The sequence below is a fragment of the Electrophorus electricus genome, chromosome 1, assembly GCF_041902795.1.
Source record: "Electrophorus electricus isolate QZ-2024a chromosome 1, ASM4190279v1, whole genome shotgun sequence".
Taxonomy (NCBI): domain Eukaryota; kingdom Metazoa; phylum Chordata; class Actinopteri; order Gymnotiformes; family Gymnotidae; genus Electrophorus; species Electrophorus electricus.
This window is the reverse complement of record NC_137497.1, coordinates 430,001-450,203: the sequence shown is the minus strand read 5'-3', so window position 1 is coordinate 450,203 and position 20,203 is coordinate 430,001. Positions and strand designations below refer to the sequence as shown.

The window sequence follows — 20,203 nt, the reverse complement described above, 5'->3', positions numbered from 1 at the left end:
AGGAAGACTTGCACACAAACCAGTTTGCGAAAACCACGTTTCATCTTATTTAAAAAACAAAAAAAACAAAAAACAGTAACAGACACATTGGCAAAAAAACCCTTTTATTCTGCACTTGGATCAGCGCACGTGGGGAATTGGGAAGGCAACATTGTATAGCAACATAATAATAATAATAATAATAATAACTTCTACTAGTACAGAATCAATCAAAAGCTCATCGAACAGCACCGAGCGGCCTCGGGTGCTGCTTAGCTTATGGTTCGTCTGCAGGTTACACCTCCTTAGTCATATGTGCTTTTAGTAACAATCTCAAACACCACATCTTACTGACAATCAGCAATAGAAAATGCCCAGGTTTACTGACAGCTGTCAATGTTTTAAATAATCACAAAGAACAAACCAAAACCATCCACTTTGCACGGTAGAGTGGTTTTTAACACATGGTTATGCATTAAATGGTACACAAGACATACTCTTGGAGTGTGAACATTACAGGATGTAAACAGTAGACATCATGTTTTGGACTTAGTTAATGTATGCCATATGACCGGGGAGTGTCAGAATGTATTTGTGTGATGATGTCTGCCTTTGTCACAGTGAAGGCGAGTAACCCAGTAACCCAGATCAACTCAAAGCACCCCCTTCTATATATCTCATGTCTAAAAACCCTGAAGATGTTACATAAAGCAGCACTATAACAACACACAAATAAAATGGTATTTGAGACAATACGCTTTTTCTTCTACTCTCATTCTCATTACCATGGGAACGCACATCTGGCATTGCAGACACAGCACACTATACATGTACTTGAGTATTCAACACCTCTATGCATTTATGAACACAGTTCTTGAGGCTCCTACAAACTCTGCACCTACTGAATACACGATTGTAGTCAGGCTTCTGGAGTGCGACCTTCAGGAGGGAATTCACAACGCTATTCAACACTCTATTAATAGAAAATAAACGAAATAATACTAAAATTCATTACAACGTAATACAAAATGACACACACGACAAAGAAAAAATCACTGAACAAAGAGGAGTGTTCTCTCTGTGTTGCTTGTTCTAGCTGGATTAGATCGTGGACTATAAGTGGAACGAGACCAGGCTGGGGACACAGTCTGTTCCACTGATGGATTAGGCTAAGAAGGAGGACTTAGTCCACTAGGGGACTGTGGGAGACTCCAGGCCAATCATAGATCTCCGGCAGGAAGGACTCATAGTTGGTGTTCCACACTTTTGAGCGGACATAGGCATCCTTATCCAGTGGCTCTGGGTACCGAAACGCCATCCCCTTTGCATACAAGTACTCTACGACCTACGCACACACACCCCACAGAAAAGAATTAAATCAGAAAAAAAGGTATATACATGTATAAACACAGTGTAAACAGAGACCCACTCCACAACCTACGCATGTATATTTATGGATCAATCAGAAAGCACACTAACCCTAACACACTCTTTACTCACCTTTACCGCCATTTGTAAAGAAACCTCTCTAATTTTGGAGAGTGGTGGGTAAAGCCTACCCTGACTCAGCTCCTCGTCTGTCAGCTGGTCTGCAAGAGTCTTTATAAAAAACACACACACACAAGCACTCACAGAGGAAACTCAGCGGTCATAGTACTCAATAGTGCTAGTCTGTGCATAATTCCAAAATATGTGAGTTGATATATAGACTCTTATACAGATAGTAAGTGAATGTGATACAACTTTAGCATTTTGTATAGTGGTTAAACGCTGAATGTCATTTTGTATAGTGGTTAAACGCTGAATGTCATTTTGTATAGTGGTTAAACGCTGAATGTCATTTTGTATAGTGGTTAAACGCTGAATGTCATTTTGTATAGTGGTTAAACGCTGAATGTCATTTTGTATAGTGGTTAAACGCTGAATGTCATTTTGTATAGTGGTTAAACGCTGAATGTCATTTTGTATAGTGGTTAAACACTGAATGTCGTGAGTTTCCTGCACACATTCAGGCTGGTAATGGACAGCTAGTGTTTGTACTCCAAAGGGGAGATGACATACTGCATCTGGTCCTTGCTGACCCACAGTTATGCTCTCCAGTTCTACTATAACAAATAATACAGCAGCACTGATAATGCCAGTCTGTGTTTTCCTCATTTATTTCAATACCTTTTGTTTAAATACAATCTTCACCTGACTGATCTAAAAAAACAAAACAAAACATAGTTTTCTAGAACCAAATTAGTTCACTCACACACACACACACACACACACACACACACACACACACACACACACACACACACACACACACACACACACACACTATGGTGCTCATTAAAATGTGTTTACCTTGGCAGCTTCAAGGAAAACTGTATCACTGATGTGTCTGACACCACTGAGTATAACAGCTAGTGCCACCCCTGGAAAAAGACAGATAGACAGACACACGCACGCACGCAAAAATGTACATACAAACACAGAAGCATGAGGTAAATCGCCATCTCTATGTTATGTTCTACTTCATGTCTCAGGACAAACATGTCAATCATTCCAGTATAACAGGGAATGCACACATTACATGCTAGAAATAATCTTATACAAGTAACTATGCTTTTACATGGAACCCCAGGTAAGATGTAACTACAACATGATGCAACTATAGTAATGAGATGTACAGTGGGTGAAATAAGTATTGAACATGTCACCGATTTTCTAAGTACATATATTTCTAAGGTGTTATTGACATGAAATTTTCACCAGATGTCAATAACAACCCATCCAATCCACACACGCAAAGAAATCAAACCATACATGTCCATAAATTATGTGTAATAATGAGAAATGACACAGGAAAAAGTATTGAACACGAAGAAAGAGAGGTGCAAAAAGCCATGGAAAGTCATGATACCATCTAAAATCTATCAGTAATTAGAAAGCAATCCTGCCACTTAGTGCAGATTAATATCAGATGGTTCAACTGATGGCCTATAAAAAGGTTATAATAACTTCTACTGGTACAGAATTACCAAAGTGCCACACAAGAAACACCTCATGATGGGTAAAAACAGTGAGCTCTCAAGACCTTCACAACCTTATTGTTGCAAAATATACTGATGGTATTGGTTACAGAAGAATTTCTAAACTACTGAAGGTTCCAGTGAGCACTGTTAGGGCTACAATCTGGAAGTGGAAAGAACATCATTTCACCATAAACCGGCCACGACCAGGTGCTCCCCGCAAGATTTCAGACAGAGGAGTCAAAAGAATTATCAGAAGAGTTGTCCAAGAGCCAAGGACCACCTGTGGACAGCTACAGAAAGACCTGGAATCAGCAGGTACAATTGTTTTAAAGAAAACAATAAGTAATGCAATCAAAACCTCCATGGCCTGTATGCAGGCTCACCACGCAAGACTCCATTGCTAAAGAAAAAGCATGTTGAAGCGCGTTTAAAGTTTGCTCAACAACATTTAGACAAGCCTGTGAAATACTGGGAGAATATAGTCTGGTCAGATGCGACCAAAATTTAACTCTTTGGATGCCATAATACACACCATGTTTGGAGGTCAAAAGGCACTGCATATCACCACAAAAACATCATACCAACAGTTTGGAGGTGGGAACATCATGGTGTGGGGCTGTCAGCATACGGCGCTGGCACGCTTCATATAATTGAAGGAAAGATGAATGGACAAATGTACCGAGACATTCCTGATAAAAATCTACTGCCATCTACCAGGATGATGATGAAACGAGGGTGGATATTTCAGCAAGACAATGATCCCAAACACACAGCCAAGGAAACTCAAACTGGTTTCAGAGAAAGAAAATAAAGATGCTAGAATGGCCCAGCCAATCACCTGACCTGAACCCAACTGAACATCTATGAAAGGAACTAAAGCTCAGAGTTCATAGAAGGAGCCAATGGAACCTTCAGGATTTGAAGAGTGTTTGTGTGGAAGAATGGGCCAAAAATCACACCTAAGCAATGCATGCGACTAGCTTCTCCATACAGGAGGCGTCCTGAAGCTGTCATCAGCTTTTGTATGAAGTATTAAATACATTTCAGTAAGGGTGTTCAATACTTTTTCCCTGTCATTTCTCATTATTACACACAACATCTATGATTTGATTTCTTTGCATGCGTGGACTGGATGGGCTGTTACTGACATCTGGTGAGAATTTCATGTCAATAGTACCTTTAGAAATATAATTGTAATAAAGAGAGTTTAATGTGCCAACAGTTGTGTGGGCTTCTCTTAAAGGAGGGTTTGAGTTAAAGGTCAGAATATAATATAATAATAGTGTGTAACATGCATTTTATGGCATTTAGATGACACTTTTTTCCAAAGCGACTTACAATTATAATTGAATACAACTTGAGTAACTGAGGATTAAGGGTTTTGTACAGGGGACCAACACTGACACCTTGGCAGTGCTGGGACTTGAACTGGCAGCCTTCTGATTACTAGTCAAGTACCTTAACCAATGAACTAAAGTGTGTATAAGTAAAGTTTGTATAAGTAAATTGTGTATAATTAAAGCATGTAAAGTGCGTATAATTAAACTGCCTATAATAAAAATGCATATAATTAAGGTGTGTGTAATTGAAGTGTGTAAAGTGTTTACCTGGGAATATGTAGGCATTGTTGCCTTGGCCAGGGATGAGGATACTACCATCTTCCAGAGTAACAGGACCAAATGGACTTCCACTGGCAAACAAACATCGACCCTGTAGAAAAACACACACACACACACACACACACACACACACACACACAATAGTAATCAGACACCCACTCTGTACACATACACACACACCACTTCTACACACATACACACCCACCCTGTAAACACACACTCTGCTGAGACATAAACGCAAACACACACAGACCACTGCTATTCACTACTGTCATGTAAAATAAAACACCACTAACAAAAACAGAGAATAGTGTGTATCTGCAAGAGAGTGAGAACATGTGTATAGACATGGGCATTCTCTGTAGTGTGTGTGTGTGTGTGTGTATATGTGTGTGTGTGTGTGTGTGTGTGTGTGTGTGTGGGTGTGTGTACGCTTGTGTGTGTATATGTGTGTGTATATATGTGTGTGTGTGTGTATGTGTGTATATGTGTGTGTGTGTATATGTATGTGTGTGTGTGTGTACGCGTGTGTGTGTGTACGCGTGTGTGTGTGTGTATATGTGTGTGTATGTGTGTGTGTGTGTGCATGTATATGTATGTGTGTGTGTGTGTGTATATATGTGTGTGTGTGTGTGTGTGCGTGTATATATGTGTGTGTGTGTGTGCGTGTATATATGTGTGTGTGTGTGTGCATGTATGTGTATATGTGTGTGTGTGTGTATGTGTGTGTGTGTGTGTGTGTGTGTGTGCGCACACCTGTGTAAGGCTGTATGCATCCTCTGCTGTGCATTCAGCTTTAGCTGTGGGATTACTCAGAGCAAAGATGATTGGCCGCTCATTCAAGCAGCCCATTGCTTTGATGACATCATGCGTAAAAAGACGGCCTGCACCCGCCACTCCTGCACATCCAGGGGAAGGTACCCGGATGTAACATGACCCAACACGTACAGTAACATGACCCAACACGTACAGCAATATATGTACAGTAACTCGATTTAACGTAAATAAACCTTATAACAAGAGCCCTATATAGAGCCCCAGGGCTCACTTCTCGTTCATCTCCTCCAAATTCTCTCTATGAAATTGGCTGATTATGCGGTTCTATAGTCCTCTGAGACTGACAGATGCCAATGTAAGAAAATTAAATGCCATCCAATCCTTAATGTCTTCGCTAAATTCAGTTAAACCTTTCAATCTGCTAAAATCATTTCATTTAACAGAGAGATAAAATTATCTATCATCTGCATACAAATATTATTAAATATAAGAAATATTATTAAATATAAGAAATATTAAAACAACAAATCAATTTTCCAAAAGGAAGCATATAAAATGGAAAAAAACAGGGTCAAGGATGGACCCTGGAGTAACCCCACATGAACGGTCAGCACATGAGGACCCCGCAAACCTTCTAATTTTCCAAACTACCAAAAACAAAGTAATATAACATGTATAGTAATATTACCTAACATGTACAGTAACATGACCCGTCATATACAGTAACAACCTAACATACAATAACATTGACAGCAACATGAACTAACATGTATGGTAACATGAAATAACATGTATTGTAATGTGACCTGTCACCTATGGTAACATGACCCAACATGTATGGTTAGGTGACCGGTCATCTATGGTAACAGGACATAACATGTAGTAACATGACCTATCATTTACAGTAATATAATATGCACAGTTACAAGGCCCATCATGTATTATATTGTTGGTATTTTCAGTACTTCTAGAAACACTGATCAATGAAAATTTTAAAAAGAGAGCCTATAAATGATGGTGTCGCATCATCAAATTAAAACTGCTCATAGAGAAAAAGCCAGATCTTAGACTATTTTGTCACTGTCTTATTTGTTTGTTTATTACCAATGACTTTTTATTCCTTTATAAACACTGTACTGTAAGATCAGTGGTCCAACTCACCAATAATGGCTGTGGGCTTGATGACATTTACAGCATCCAAGAAACTCTTGACTTCACCTGGACTGGGGTGCACAAAGGCCTCCTGATTACTGTCTGTTGACTGGTGTCTGCCCTACACACACAGACACCCGCCACGCACACACACACACCGCACACCAACACCAGAGACTAGGATTAATGAGTCAACAGCACAATAAGAAAAACACAGCTACAATAGCATTTAGCTGTCACTTTTATCCAAAGCAACTTACAACCTTGACTGAATACAACTTGAACAGCTGAGGGTTAAGGGCCTTGCTCAGGTGCCCAACAGTTGCAGCTTGGCTTGAACTGGCAACCTTCAGATTATAAATCAAGTAATTTAACAATACACACACATTCTCACCTGTTCCAGCAGGCCATACTTATCAAACATCCAGATCTTTTTTCTTGCATCTGCCTGAGACATTCCTTCCTCCATCATCGCCATGACGATAAGGTTAGCGATACCCAGAGCAGCCTGAAGTAGGGTTAGGGTAAGGATAGCTGTTAAGATAATAATACTTTAAATTTATATAAATGATAATGTTTTATAGAATATTTTAACTCAATCTGTATAAAAAAAAAACGCCATCCAAAAAGTATATAAAAAGCTATATGAACTTGTAGCCATGCAGGTTGCCCTCACATATCTTGTGTTCTCATTGGCTGCAGTTCACCCTCATGCTCACTGTCAGTCATAACCTGCTCACAACACTTCTCACACTGCAGGATTTGGACTCAAAGACAGGTCCAGTTATTTAACATTCTGGATATTTTTCGGGACTCTGCAAGGTACTGGTGAGCCTCTTGGGTCGTGTTTTTGAACAATCACACAGCGTGATTGACAGCCGATTTTCGAGCAAATGGCGATTTGCCTCCAGTTTGAAGCTTTTCTCTGCAACCTCCAAAACCTCAACAAGCGGAAAATCAGGGCTAAAATCGTGTGGTGTGAACTTGGTATAAGAGGCCAGCAGCCTTGCTCCATTTAACGCAGCCTACGGGGATTTTAACTTGTTAGGAAATTAACTGCACATGGTGGAGGGGCATATTTGTCAGAATCAGAAATTGCTCATTTAAATGACAACTGCCTAGGTCAATCAGTAAACATGACCATCAAACTCACATTCTCTATCAAACTGCCAGTGTGTGTGACAGAGTATGAAAGTGCACATGAGAGTATGATGGCATGAGAGATTTGATAGTGCGTGTGATAGGTAAATTGGAATAATGTCTTAAACGGCCTGTCGTGTGTGTGTGTGTGTGTGTGTGTATGTGTGTATGTATGTACCTCTCCTGCTCCCAGAAACAGAACTCTGTGTTCGGTGATTGGTTTCCCCACCACACGCCGTGTTGCTAGCAAACCAGCCAGAGCTACTGCAGCAGTGCCTACACATACACACACAGAAGCACACAAACACACACACACACACACACACACAAAAAGAGTGTGAGCATGAGAGAGAGAGAGAGAGAGAGAGAGAGAGAGAGAGAGACAGAACACAGAGCTATACATGCACACAAAGGCATGATTATGCTGACAGAGATTATTATTGCTGACAGAGCTGTTCACCTCCTACATAAAACCCCTCTCTTCAAAAGGGTTAGGGTTTCAATTAGGGCTAGGCAGGATTACATAGAGTGAAGTGTTAGGGTTACAGTTAAGGTTACTGTTAAAGTTAGCTAGGATTACATGGAGTCAAGTGTAAGGGAATTCCCGTTATGGCTAGCTGGGATTACAGGATGTGTTCGGGTTAGCTGGGATTACATGGAGTGTTCGGGTTACAGTATAGTTATCTGGGATTACAAGGAGTGAATCTTTAGGGTTATCTGGGATTACATTGTGTGAATTGTTTGTATTATCTGGGATTACATGGAGTGGATCTTTAGGGTTAGCTGGGATTACATTGTGTGAATTGTTTGGATTATCTGGGATTACATGGAGTGAATCTTTAGGGTTAGCTGGGATTACATTGTGTGAATTGTTTGGATTACCTGGGATTACATGGAGTGAATCTTTAGGGTTATCTGGGATTACATTGTGTGAATTGTTTGGATTATCTGGGATTACATGGAGTGAATCTTTAGGGTTATCTGGGATTACATTGTGTGAATTGTTTGGATTATCTGGGATTACATGGAGTGGATCTTTAGGGTTAGCTGGGATTACATTGTGTGAATTGTTTGGATTATCTGGGATTACATGGAGTGAATCTTTAGGGTTAGCTGGGATTACATTGTGTGAATTGTTTGGATTATCTGGGATTACATGGAGTGAATCTTTAGGGTTATCTGGGATTACATTGTGTGAATTGTTTGGATTATCTGGGATTACATGGAGTGAGGTGAGCTGTGCCATCTCTGCTCTCTCCACACCAGTAACTGGTTTACATGGAGCCCAATATCTTGATTATATTCCAAAATTGAAAAAAGCACTGTGATTATACAAAGCATATTCAGCCAAATGAAAATGTGTGCTACATTTGTAAAACGCTGCTCAAATTAAAGAAATGCATATAACCAGAAACACTGCAAATCTATCCACAACACAATAGAAGTGTTTCCTGAGGACATGCAGAAGATGGACTCCTATGAGAAAAGTGGTAACAGAGTATCTGATGAAAAATAATTACATCTGCAATTAACACTGTTATATTGGTTAGGCTGATACAGAATAAAGAACTGACGATGTACAGAACGCAGCCTTAATGAACACTGATAAAAATGCCATTTAACACAACTAAGTTTCTGTCTTAATACATAGTTAGCTACATTCAGAGTTTGTTACTAATTCACAGTATAAGCTACGCTTTTGTTCAAGTTTGATAGTTTAGCTGGTCTGCTACAGTGACCAGTTTGGTTAGCTGGTCTGCTACAACGATCAGCTGGTCAACTGTCTTATTCTTACCATCTTATGTGAAGTGTGATGTTTTTACCTACATACAAAATACAGTTTGAAATCAATAACACTCTAAATGTAGGTATATAGACAGAAACTGAGTTGTATTATACACAGTATCTCATTATGTTGAACTGGATTGTAAAATAGTAGCACATTCTGAATGTATCTAGCTAGTCTTGTACTGGCAGGGTTGGGTTTGTGTGTGTGTTGAATGGGATGTTTTTTTTAATCAATGTTCTTTAAGGCTGCCAACCAGCAGTAGCAACACTCGCAAGCCTGCAGTTCTGAAATGTAGTGCACATGTCATTCTGATGAATATGTTTTGATGCAGCATGTTTTTTTTCCATTTGCAGAGTGACTGGTAACTTGCAGCACACTGGCTCTTCAAGGCCACTGTAAATTGAGGGTTTCAGAAACTGATCAAAAGAAAATTTCTCCCATGTAAATGGTTTAACTCGTGTTCTTGTGTAAGCGGATTAACCCGCTTAAATCCTGGCTGCGTTCTTCCTGCTCGAGACCTGCGTACTGCTGTAAATGTATGATGTATGTACTGGACCTCTGCAGAGCGCATGCAGGTTGCTCTGGCACTCCCTGACTCTCACCCTGTATGTCATCATTGAAGGTGCAGTATTTCTCGCGGTACTTCTTGAGGAAGCGGAAAGCGTTGTGGTTGCCAAAGTCCTCAAACTGGATAAGCGTATCCTGGCCATATTTATCCACCACAGCCTCCATGAACTCGTCAATCAGGTCATCATAGCGCTGGGAGCGGTCTCGCCTCTGATACAGACCCATGTAGAAAGGGTCTCTGAGCAATGTCTGCAGGAAGGGAAAACACACACAGACACAGACACACACGGTAATTCCTACATAACAAAGCATTCCAATTCAGCACAAAAATTACACATGATGATGTCATCAACTAATTGCTAATTAAATTCATCTGTACCCAGTTTGGTCAGATTTCAGTCAACTATGTTGATTAATCATTGCATCCTTAAAGTCATTTGTTGGGAATAGCGTATTACCCTACCCCTAACCCTAGTGCTGTGTTGATAGCGTATTACCCTACCCCTAACCCTAGTGCTGTGTTGATAGTGTATTACCCTACCCCTAACCCTAGTGCTGTGTTGATAGTGTATTACCCTACCCCTAACCCTAGTGCTGTATAGTGTATTACCCTACCCCTAACCCTAGTGCTGTATAGTGTATTATCCTACCCCTAACCCTAGTGCTGTGTTGATAGTGTATTACCCTACCCCTAACCCTAGTGCTGTGTTGATAGTGTATTACCCTACCCCTAACCCTAGTGCTGTGTTGATAGTGTATTACCCTACCCCTAACCCTAGTGCTGTGTTGATAGTGTATTACCCTACCCCTAACCCTAGTGCTGTGTTGATAGTGTATTACCCTACCCCTAACCCTAGTGCTGTGTTGATAGTGTATTACCCTACCCCTAACCCTAGTGCTGTGTTGATAGTGTATTACCCTACCCCTAACCCTAGTGCTGTGTTGATAGTGTATTACCCTACCCCTAACCCTAGTGCTGTGTTGATAGTGTATTACCCTACCCCTGACCCTAGTGCTGTGTTGATAGTGTATTACCCTACCCCTAACCCTAGTGCTGTGTTGATAGTGTATTACCCTACCCCTAACCCTAGTGCTGTCTGTGTATGTGCGTGTGTGTGTGTGTGAGAGAGTGAGAGAGAAAATGTGTACGAACCTCATTGTCTGTGCCAACATCAATGCAGACGGGTAGGCATCTCTCTGGTCTGATCCCAGCACAGGCTGTATACAGACAGAGTTTCCCCACGGGAATACCCATGCCATACACACCCAGGTCACCCAGACCCAGGATCCGCTCACCATCTGTCACCACCACTGCCTGAAGCGTACGTACACACACACACACACACACTTACAGTACATACTTATATATGTACATGCAATGTTCTCATATATCCTCACATACATACACATATGTACACATAATATCCACACATGTACACAATTATATAAACACATACATACAATGCTCTCACACACGTAATGGCCAGGCCAGTTAAAGTTGTTGGCAGTTTAGTGCCCCCTGCTGGTGGTCTAAAGACCTTTCAGGAACTAATGCTGAGGGCTTTTTGATGACGACTGCGAATTCTATTATATGGCTGGTTTCTGTAGACCATGTTCCAAGATCTTAACGTGACAATAAAGTGAAGTGTTCACTAAAACTACCACCCATCACTTCCCTCATTTGTTTGTTATGAACCAGTTGGAGAAACGCGTGAGAGAGAGAGAGAGTGTGTGTATGAGATATTTGTACCTTCACATTAGTTTCAGGCCAGTTGTCCAGGACTGAGTGTATGTGGCCTTGGTCCATGATGGAGATAAAGAGACCTCTACAGCACAGACAAAACTCACACATAAAACTCCCTCACCATCCCAAATACAAAACTCACACATAAAAGTCCCTCACCATCCCAAATACAGAACTCACACATAAAACTCCCTCACCAACCCAAATACAAAACTCACACATAAAAGTCCCTCACCATCCCTCATGTGGCTCCTGTATGAGCGTTGGGAGGTTAAATATTGCTATAGGACAGAATTACAGATAGGAGGGTAAATACCACTTTAGGACCGAATAGGAGTTAGAGGTTAAATACTTCTGAGCATATGGGTTAGAGTTACCGTTTGATGGGTACAAGGCAGGGCTAACTCACTTAGGCCGGCGAAAGATGTGTCCATACTGTGTGCAGGCAAGACCCACAGTAGGTGTATAAACGATGGGCATCAGGGCGTCAATGTCCTCCATGAGAACCCGATAGAACAGCTTCTCATTACGCTCCTGGATCCCCATCAGGTAGATGTATCTGTGCAAACAAAAGCACAGCACTCCCAGTCCTCCAACTACACAAGCACAGCACTCCCAGTCCTCCAACTACACAAGCACAGCACTCCCAGTCCTCCAACTACACAAGCACAGCACTCCCAGTCCTCCAACTACACAAACACAGCACTCCCAGTGGTGGATATGCAAACAGCGACTGCCTACCTACTCTGGTCTACAGCATACAACAGTGCCAAAGCTGTCAAAGGAGCTACAATCTTATTACAGATTTTCATCTTAGTTTGTAATTATCCTGTGCTCTACTATAGACACAGAGGTAAAGCAGGAACACTGAGGGAATGGCTACTTCTGCAGGGGGTCAGACATCTTCCTCAGGTTCCTCTGGAAACGCATGGCCTGGATGTCTTGAGTCTCGATCTTGGGAGGCAGTAAACCCTGGAGTCCTAGAATCTGCCTCTCTTTCAGAGTAAAGGCCATGCCCTGTACACACATGCACAACCACAATCAATAAACAAACAAAAACTACTACTACTTTCAAAAAATTTGTTAATTTCTAGTACTAGGTGGTACAACCACAAGGAAGTGCATACATTTCACTTTTTTCCTTTCCATATGCCTTTTTTAAAATCACATTTGCTATCCTATATAAAACCAACTTAAAATACTATTTTATTCTGATAATAGCATCCATTTCACATGCCAGTTAAAACTTATTGTGTGATCTGAGGAACTAACCCCAGAGTGGAGGAAAGAGTCTGAAGAACTAACCCCACGTGATGGAGATGTTGGGGGCAATGAAGATGAGGTGAGTATGAGTATGTGTGTGTTTATCTGGTCTTACCTTGTTTGTGTGAGGGTTGAGCATCAGTGCTTTGCCTTTCTCTTTTGTGTGAGCCCAGCGACACACACTCACACATGGCCGAACACATACCTGAAGTCTGGAGAGCATAGCTACTCACCCACACCTGCATGAGAAATACACAACACATTTACACACACACACACATAACCATAACCTACCATATCCTTACATTGAGACTACGTTTCACACACACATACTCACACAGACGCACACAAACTGTCCATTGACTAAATCTCTGTCTGTCTGTCTCTCTCTCTCTCACACACACAAACTTTAACAGCTGGTAGTGAAACTGCTGTGTCATGTGCTCTGTACTTGTAAAAGAAGAACTCAAAGCAGAACTAGGGCATTTATGTCACCAGCTCAATCACAGTTTATATCAGAGTGGGCTGAGGAACAGTAAAAAAAAAAAAATAATTAGTCAGCACTGAACTGTAATCAGAAAACCTGGCAGTACCGGGACACATTTTTTGCCTCTTGTCCACTCCAGACTAAAGTATACTGCACACAAACACAGGCATTCACCTCACCAATCCCAACCACACCCCAACACCTTCACACACCCCAAGCAGTGATTTTATTACTGCTGATAGAAATGGACAAAGTCCACATTATGGGAGATATGTGTCCACATTAAAGACATATGTATCCACACTACGCAGATTATGTGTACTTTATTGTGGACTTTGGCCTGCTGCATTTATTAAGAAGCTTTGCTATGGAAAGAAATGTTTCTGAAGAACCCAGCAATGAGCAGTCATCATCAGCCTTATTTCAAAACCCATCTAACCCTAAGATATCTGACCCATCTAAACTCAATCCATCTAACCCTAACCCATCTGACCCTAACCCTAACCCATCCAAACTCAACCCATCTAACCTTAATCCATCTAACCCTAACCCATATAAACTCAAACCCATCGACCCCTAGGCCATCTAGCCCTAACCCATCTAACCCTAACTCAAACCCATCCACCCAACGCATCCCCATCTAACCCTAACCCATCTACCCCAACGCATCCCCATCTAACCCTAACCGTAACTCATCTAACTCAATCCCATCTAACCCTGACACAGCTCAGATGCCAGAGAAGGCTGGCATTAGACTGTACACTGAGGCAGTAATTGTGGATTCTTACAGAGGTTATTTCCACTCTACTTATTGAACACGCTACCCCTAACCCATCTAACCCTAACTCAAACCCATCCACCCAACCCATCCCCATCTAACCCATTCCCATCTAACCCTGCCCAATCTAACCCTATCCCATCTAACCCATCCCCATCTAACCCTAACCCATCTACCCCAACGCATCCCCATCTAACCCTAACCTATCTACCCGAACCCATCCCCATCTAACCCTAAATCATCTAACTCAATCCCATCTAACCCTGACACAGCTCAAACGCCAGAGAAGGCTGGCATTAGACTGTACATTGAGGCAGTAATTGTGGATTTTTACAGAGGTTATTTCCACTCTACTTATTGAACACGCTACCCCTAACCCATCTAACCCTAACTCAAACCCATCCACCCAACCCATTCCCATCTAACCCTATCCCATCTACCCCAACGCATCCCCATCTAACCCTAACCCATCTACCCCAACGCATCCCCATCTAACCCTAACCTATCTACCCCAACCCATCCCCATCCCCATCTAACCCTAAATCATCTATCTCAATCCCATCTAACCCTGACACAGCTCAGATGCCAGCGAAGGCTGGCATTAGACTGTACACTGAGGCAGTAATTGTGGACTCTTATAGAGGTTATTTCCACTCTACTTATTGAACACTCTACCCCTAACCCATCTAACCCTAACTCAAACCCATCCACCCAACCCATCCCCATCTAACTCAATCCCATCTAACCCTGACACAGCTCAGACGCCAGGGAAGGCTGGCATTAGACTGTACATTGACTGTGCATTGAGGCAGTAATTGTGGACACTTACAGAGCTTATTTCCACTCTACTTATTGAACACTCTTCATCTGCACCAACTGCTGTTTCTTCGGGTTTCTTCACGTGACCTATAACTTTTCAAAGCCGACACGCGAGTTATTTATGGAACTCAACAGACAAGGGCGTCCTGACACCCGGCCAAAGGCATTTTACTGATCAAACAAGGGTTCATCAACTCTAACTGAACTGTTGGGCTGTTCAGTCACTGACATTTAAACTGTTTAGAAGGATAGTTAGTGAAATGACAAACATATTGACTCTAACCATGCTGTTATTCTGCTTCGAGATGAATGTCAGCACAACGGTTGGTACTGACAGTACATGTTTAGTTAATCTAGTTAGTTAACCTAGTTAGTGTCCAAGACAAGCGCTTTTCTAACTATTAGTAGCTAGCTAGCTAACATCATCCTGTTCTCGCTACACAAGACTATGTTTTTCATATTCACAAACAATTCAACGGCTTACCTTTACGTGATTAATATCCTTTGCTCACACAATAAAGCTACTGATCACCATAATTAAGGCAAATTTTGCAACGAAACTTTTTGAATATTTACAAGCAAGGAATAGCAGGCGCTACACTCGCTAAAGGTTATCCAGGAAGCATCTCGTATGGTAAACGATTACCGTAAACAATTACCGTAAAATACGTCTTAGACGCGCAGTAAAACTACCAACATAGTCATAATGCATAATCAAGTCATTCAAAATCTATCAACATACTCATAATGTATAATCAAGTCATTCAAAAATTTATAAACATACTCATAATGTATAATCAAGGCATTCAAATTTAATGTTTAGACAGTCATGTCTGCTCAGTATCATAAGTTTTTCTTTGTGTTTAATATCTAGGATTTTATTTTTTTACTGACCACAGCAAGGCTTTGTGGTTGATATATGTTTAGATGGTTAATAAGAAGAAGAACAGCATTTGTTTAATGCACATTAATTTAAAGCATTTTATCAATTACAATTTTGACTGAGTACAACTTGAGCAATTGAGGGTTAAAGGCCTTTCTCAGGGGCCCAACAGTGGCAAATCGGCAATGGTGGGGCTTGACCCAACACCCTTCTGATTACAAGTCAAGGATCTTAACCACTGAACTACCCTGTCTGATATGTTGCTTAGTTGATATTTATGTGTGTGTTTGTTTTTCTCTTTCATGTCTTTTGTAGTTCTAGTTAATGACAGTAGAGCCAGCTGCTGCATGCTAAGAGAGAGGACAGTGATGGCAAAGAATACGTATCTGCCTATCACGCTACAGCGATGAGTGTTAGGGATCCATACACTGGTGAGGGTGTTGGGGATCCATACTCTGGTGAGGGTGTTAGGGATCCATACACTGGTGAGGGTGTTAGGGATCCATACAGTGGTGAGGGTGTTAGGGATCCATACACTGGTGAGGGTGTTAGGGATCCATACACTGGTGAGGGTGTTAGGGATCCATACAGTGGTGAGGGTGTTAGGGATCCATACACTGGTGAGGGTGTTAGGGATCCATACACTGGTGAGGGTGTTGGGGATCCATACACTGGTGAGGGTGTTGGGGATCCATACTCTGGTGAGGGTGTTGGGGATCCATACACTGGTGAGGGTGTTAGGGATCCATACAGTGGTGAGGGTGTTAGGGATCCATACACTGGTGAGGGTGTTAGGGATCCATACTCTGGTGAGGGTGTTAGGGATCCATACACTGGTGAGGGTGTTAGGGATCCATACACTGGTGAGGGTGTTGGGGATCCATACTCTGGTGAGGGTGTTTGGGATCCAAACATAAATCTTCAACAAAATCATATAAATGAAAGCCTGGAAAAACTAGAATTGGCCATTAAAGATTATCAAAACACATTAGACTTCAACAACCACAGAGACATCTGTGTGAATAGTAATCTGGAGAAGTTAATGTGTAGCATTTTGCATTGCATTAACCATTGCACTAACACTACATTAACACACACTAACACTACTCTAACACACACTAATACACACTAAAATACACATGCTCAGGACCAGAAAATAACAGCAAACCCAATCAAATTCACCCAAATTACAAAACAACTCAAACAAAACTACATCACATATTGGGAAACTAAATCAAAATCACAGCATAAAATGGAGTGTTATCTGGCCCTAAATCAAGAGTACAGCGTGGCAGAGCACCTAAGCATGCTGTCTGATCTTAAACTGAGGTCCACCCTGACCAAGTACAGACTCAGTGATCTACCGCCTGGACACAGAGACCAGCACACATAAACAGTCCCAGTTACCTAAAGAGCAGAGACTGTGGCAGCAGTGCCTGGACTAGAAGGTCCAGATAGAGCTGTACTTTTTAACTGAATGTGTAAAATTTACACAAATAAAAGCTAAATTCTTTAACAAAATTAGTCACATATTCCCTGAGTTTATAAATATCCCTGATGAGGAGAAACTGCCATATGCTCTTTGTGGAGTTCAGCACACTGGCAGTGCTAGATGTTAATATAATATTATTATTATTATTATTATTATTATTATTGGTAATAGCAGTATTGCTGTAGTTATATCATAATTGGCAGTGCTGTACATTCACTCCTGACACAGTCTGAGAGACAGTGAGTGACCATGTCAGACACCAGAGATACAGAGACTTTTATTATTGTTGTTGTTGTTGTTGGTAATAGGAATATTGTTGTTGTGGTTATTATTATTGTCTGATTATGATCTGGGAGTAAATGCACTAAAAGAAAAAGTACAAAGAGCTTTCTATGCAATCAGCAAAAAATGCTACAAAGTAAACATCTCAATTAATAGTTGGAGCAGAATGTTTGATAGCGTCATTATGCTTATTATGCAGTATGGAGATGAGGTTTATGGTCCAGTCAATAAATACAACTACACTAGATGGTACAAGCATCATTAAACACATTAAAATATGAATCAAACCCCAGAGCTCAGTCCTAAACCCAGTCCCCTCTAAAAGCTCAGTACTAAACCCAGTCCCCTCTGTTAACTGGTACTGAGTCTAACTATCCTGCTGACCTCTAACACACAGCAGCCTCAGTCCAGCAATGCTGACCAAAGTCCAGTAACCTTTACCCTACTAATGGAGTAACCCTACTAGTGGAGTAACCCTACTAGTGGAGTAACTCTACTAATGCAGTAAACCTACTAATGCAGTAACCTTAACCCAACCAATGCAGTAACCATACTAGTGGAGTAACTCTACTAATGGAGTAACCATACTAGTGGAGTAACCCTACTAATGCAGTAAACCTACTAATGCAGTAGCCCTACTAGTGGAGTAACCCTACTAAGGCAGTATCCCTACTAGTGGAGTAACCCTACTAATGCAGTAACACTACAAATGCAGTAACACTACTAATGCAGTGACCCTGCTAGTGGATTAACCCAATAAAGCAGTAACCCTAATAATGCAGTAATCCTACTAGTGGAGAAACTCTACTAATGGACTAACCTTACTAATGCAATAACCCTACTGGTGGAGTAACCCTACTAATGCAATAACCCTACTGGTGGAGTAACCCTATTAATGCAGTAACCCTACTAGTGTAGTAACCCTACTAATGCAGTAATCCTAACCCTACCCCATTAATGCAGTAACCCCAACCCTCTGCAGACAACAGTCATTTTAAATGATTGTCACAGATGCTTGTTTGCTCATATTGATGTATGTTGATTTGCTGCCTCTAACATATAACTACGTTCTAGGTTTTGAAGTTGTGGGTATGGACTGGGTAAGCTGAAAATTAATTGCACTCACCCTAACTCTAACTTTATCCTAACCCTAACCTAACCCTAGTTTTATCCTAACCCGTCTTGGGATCAACAGAGTTGTCTGAATCTGAGCCTTGCTGTGGTGATTGTGGAGTGTTCTGTGTGATTAATGGACATTTACCCAGACCTTCTCTTTATGAGAGAGAAAGAGGCCATACCAGCCTGAGATGTTCTAAAAAAAACCATCTGAATACTGCTAGATAAATAAATAAATAGGCACACAATGTGCTTTAATGAACCTTTCCAGAAAAAATACAACATTTAATGTGTCAGTTCTTACAGTCTGAAAGAATTTAGCCAGTGGTCATCAGGTGCTTTTCCCTGGATAAAGGAAGCCCACTCTGAGATGATGGTGACATTAATGTTTGGCACAAGGTGAAGAAGGTGTCTGAATTACTCTCCCTATAGGCTGAAAAGCATCAGCTTATTCTTCATTTTATTGATGTTTCACCACAACTTGCACAATGCTGGCTTCCAAAAATTCAAATCTTCCAAAAATTCATTTATATTTGCCTCACCATAAGAAAACCACATATTAAAATTTAGATTTAGAATGAAATGAATTATTTTTGTGAAAGTGTGGATGCGACACTGTAGTGGATATTTGATGCACAGAATGTTTTTCAGCTAGCATGTGGAATAGATGGAGATGTTGTGTGTAGCAGCGGCGAGGTCTGGTCTTATTCCTACTCCCTTCACACAAGCAGCCATAGCGGCTCCTCTCAGCCCCACATGGAAACGGAGCTGAACTCAGGAGTACTTTACAATACACTCTGCCAAAAAATCTAGTTTAAAAAAAACCCAAAAAACAATAAATTATTATAATATTCCAATAAATATTCTTGGTGCAATATATAGCTTCTGTTCTGCTCCTCTTGCAAAAACTGAAAAACAATCAAAGAAACAGAATTAAATCACACCAGCAGTGTAAACACTAAATAGAAATAAATCATACCAGTAGTGTAAACACTAAATAGAAAAAAACCATAACAGCAGTGTAAACACTAAATAGAAATAAATCATACGAGTAGTGTAAACACTATATAGAAATAAATCATACCAGTAGTGTAAACACTAAATAGAAAAAAACCATGTCAGCAGTGTAAACACTAAACAGAAATAAATCATACCAGCATTTTAAACACAACAGAGAATTTAAGCACAGAAGCATTGTAAACACCAGTAAATCATACCAACACTGTAAACACCAAACTGCACTAAATAATGCGAACACTGGAAACATGCATTGGAAATTACTGTTTTCTTGTT

General features: G+C 40.9%; 2 protein-coding genes across 5 annotated transcripts in view; both read right to left on the bottom strand.

Annotated features, from left to right (window-relative positions):
- Positions 1-87: 87 nt before the first annotated feature.
- Positions 88-15,767, bottom strand: me2 (malic enzyme 2, NAD(+)-dependent, mitochondrial). Of its 2 annotated transcripts, XM_035526547.2 has the most exons (16): positions 15,622-15,767; positions 15,148-15,230; positions 13,169-13,292; positions 12,674-12,807; positions 12,200-12,349; positions 11,797-11,872; positions 11,200-11,361; positions 10,082-10,295; positions 7,869-7,966; positions 6,945-7,058; positions 6,560-6,671; positions 5,378-5,520; positions 4,610-4,712; positions 2,332-2,402; positions 1,480-1,578; positions 88-1,324 (listed from the first exon to the last, which is right to left on the bottom strand). In XM_035526547.2, exons 3-16 carry the CDS (start codon positions 13,274-13,276, stop codon positions 1,163-1,165), a joined length of 1,746 nt encoding a protein of 581 aa, XP_035382440.1. In that variant the 5' UTR covers positions 13,277-13,292; positions 15,148-15,230; positions 15,622-15,767; the 3' UTR covers positions 88-1,162. The 2 variants fall into 2 exon arrangements, with proteins under 2 accessions (XP_035382440.1, XP_035382441.1); XM_035526548.2 differs by lacking the exon at positions 15,148-15,230.
- Positions 15,768-19,133: 3,366 nt separating this feature from the next.
- Positions 19,134-20,203, bottom strand: part of areg (amphiregulin) — a 5,295-nt gene continuing 4,225 nt past the window's right edge. For all 3 annotated transcript variants that reach the window (XM_081722390.1, XM_026996454.3, XM_026996455.3), the window contains exon 6: positions 19,134-19,818. The gene's annotated coding sequence lies outside the window, so the exon portion shown is untranslated. The remainder of the gene's footprint in view (positions 19,819-20,203) is intronic.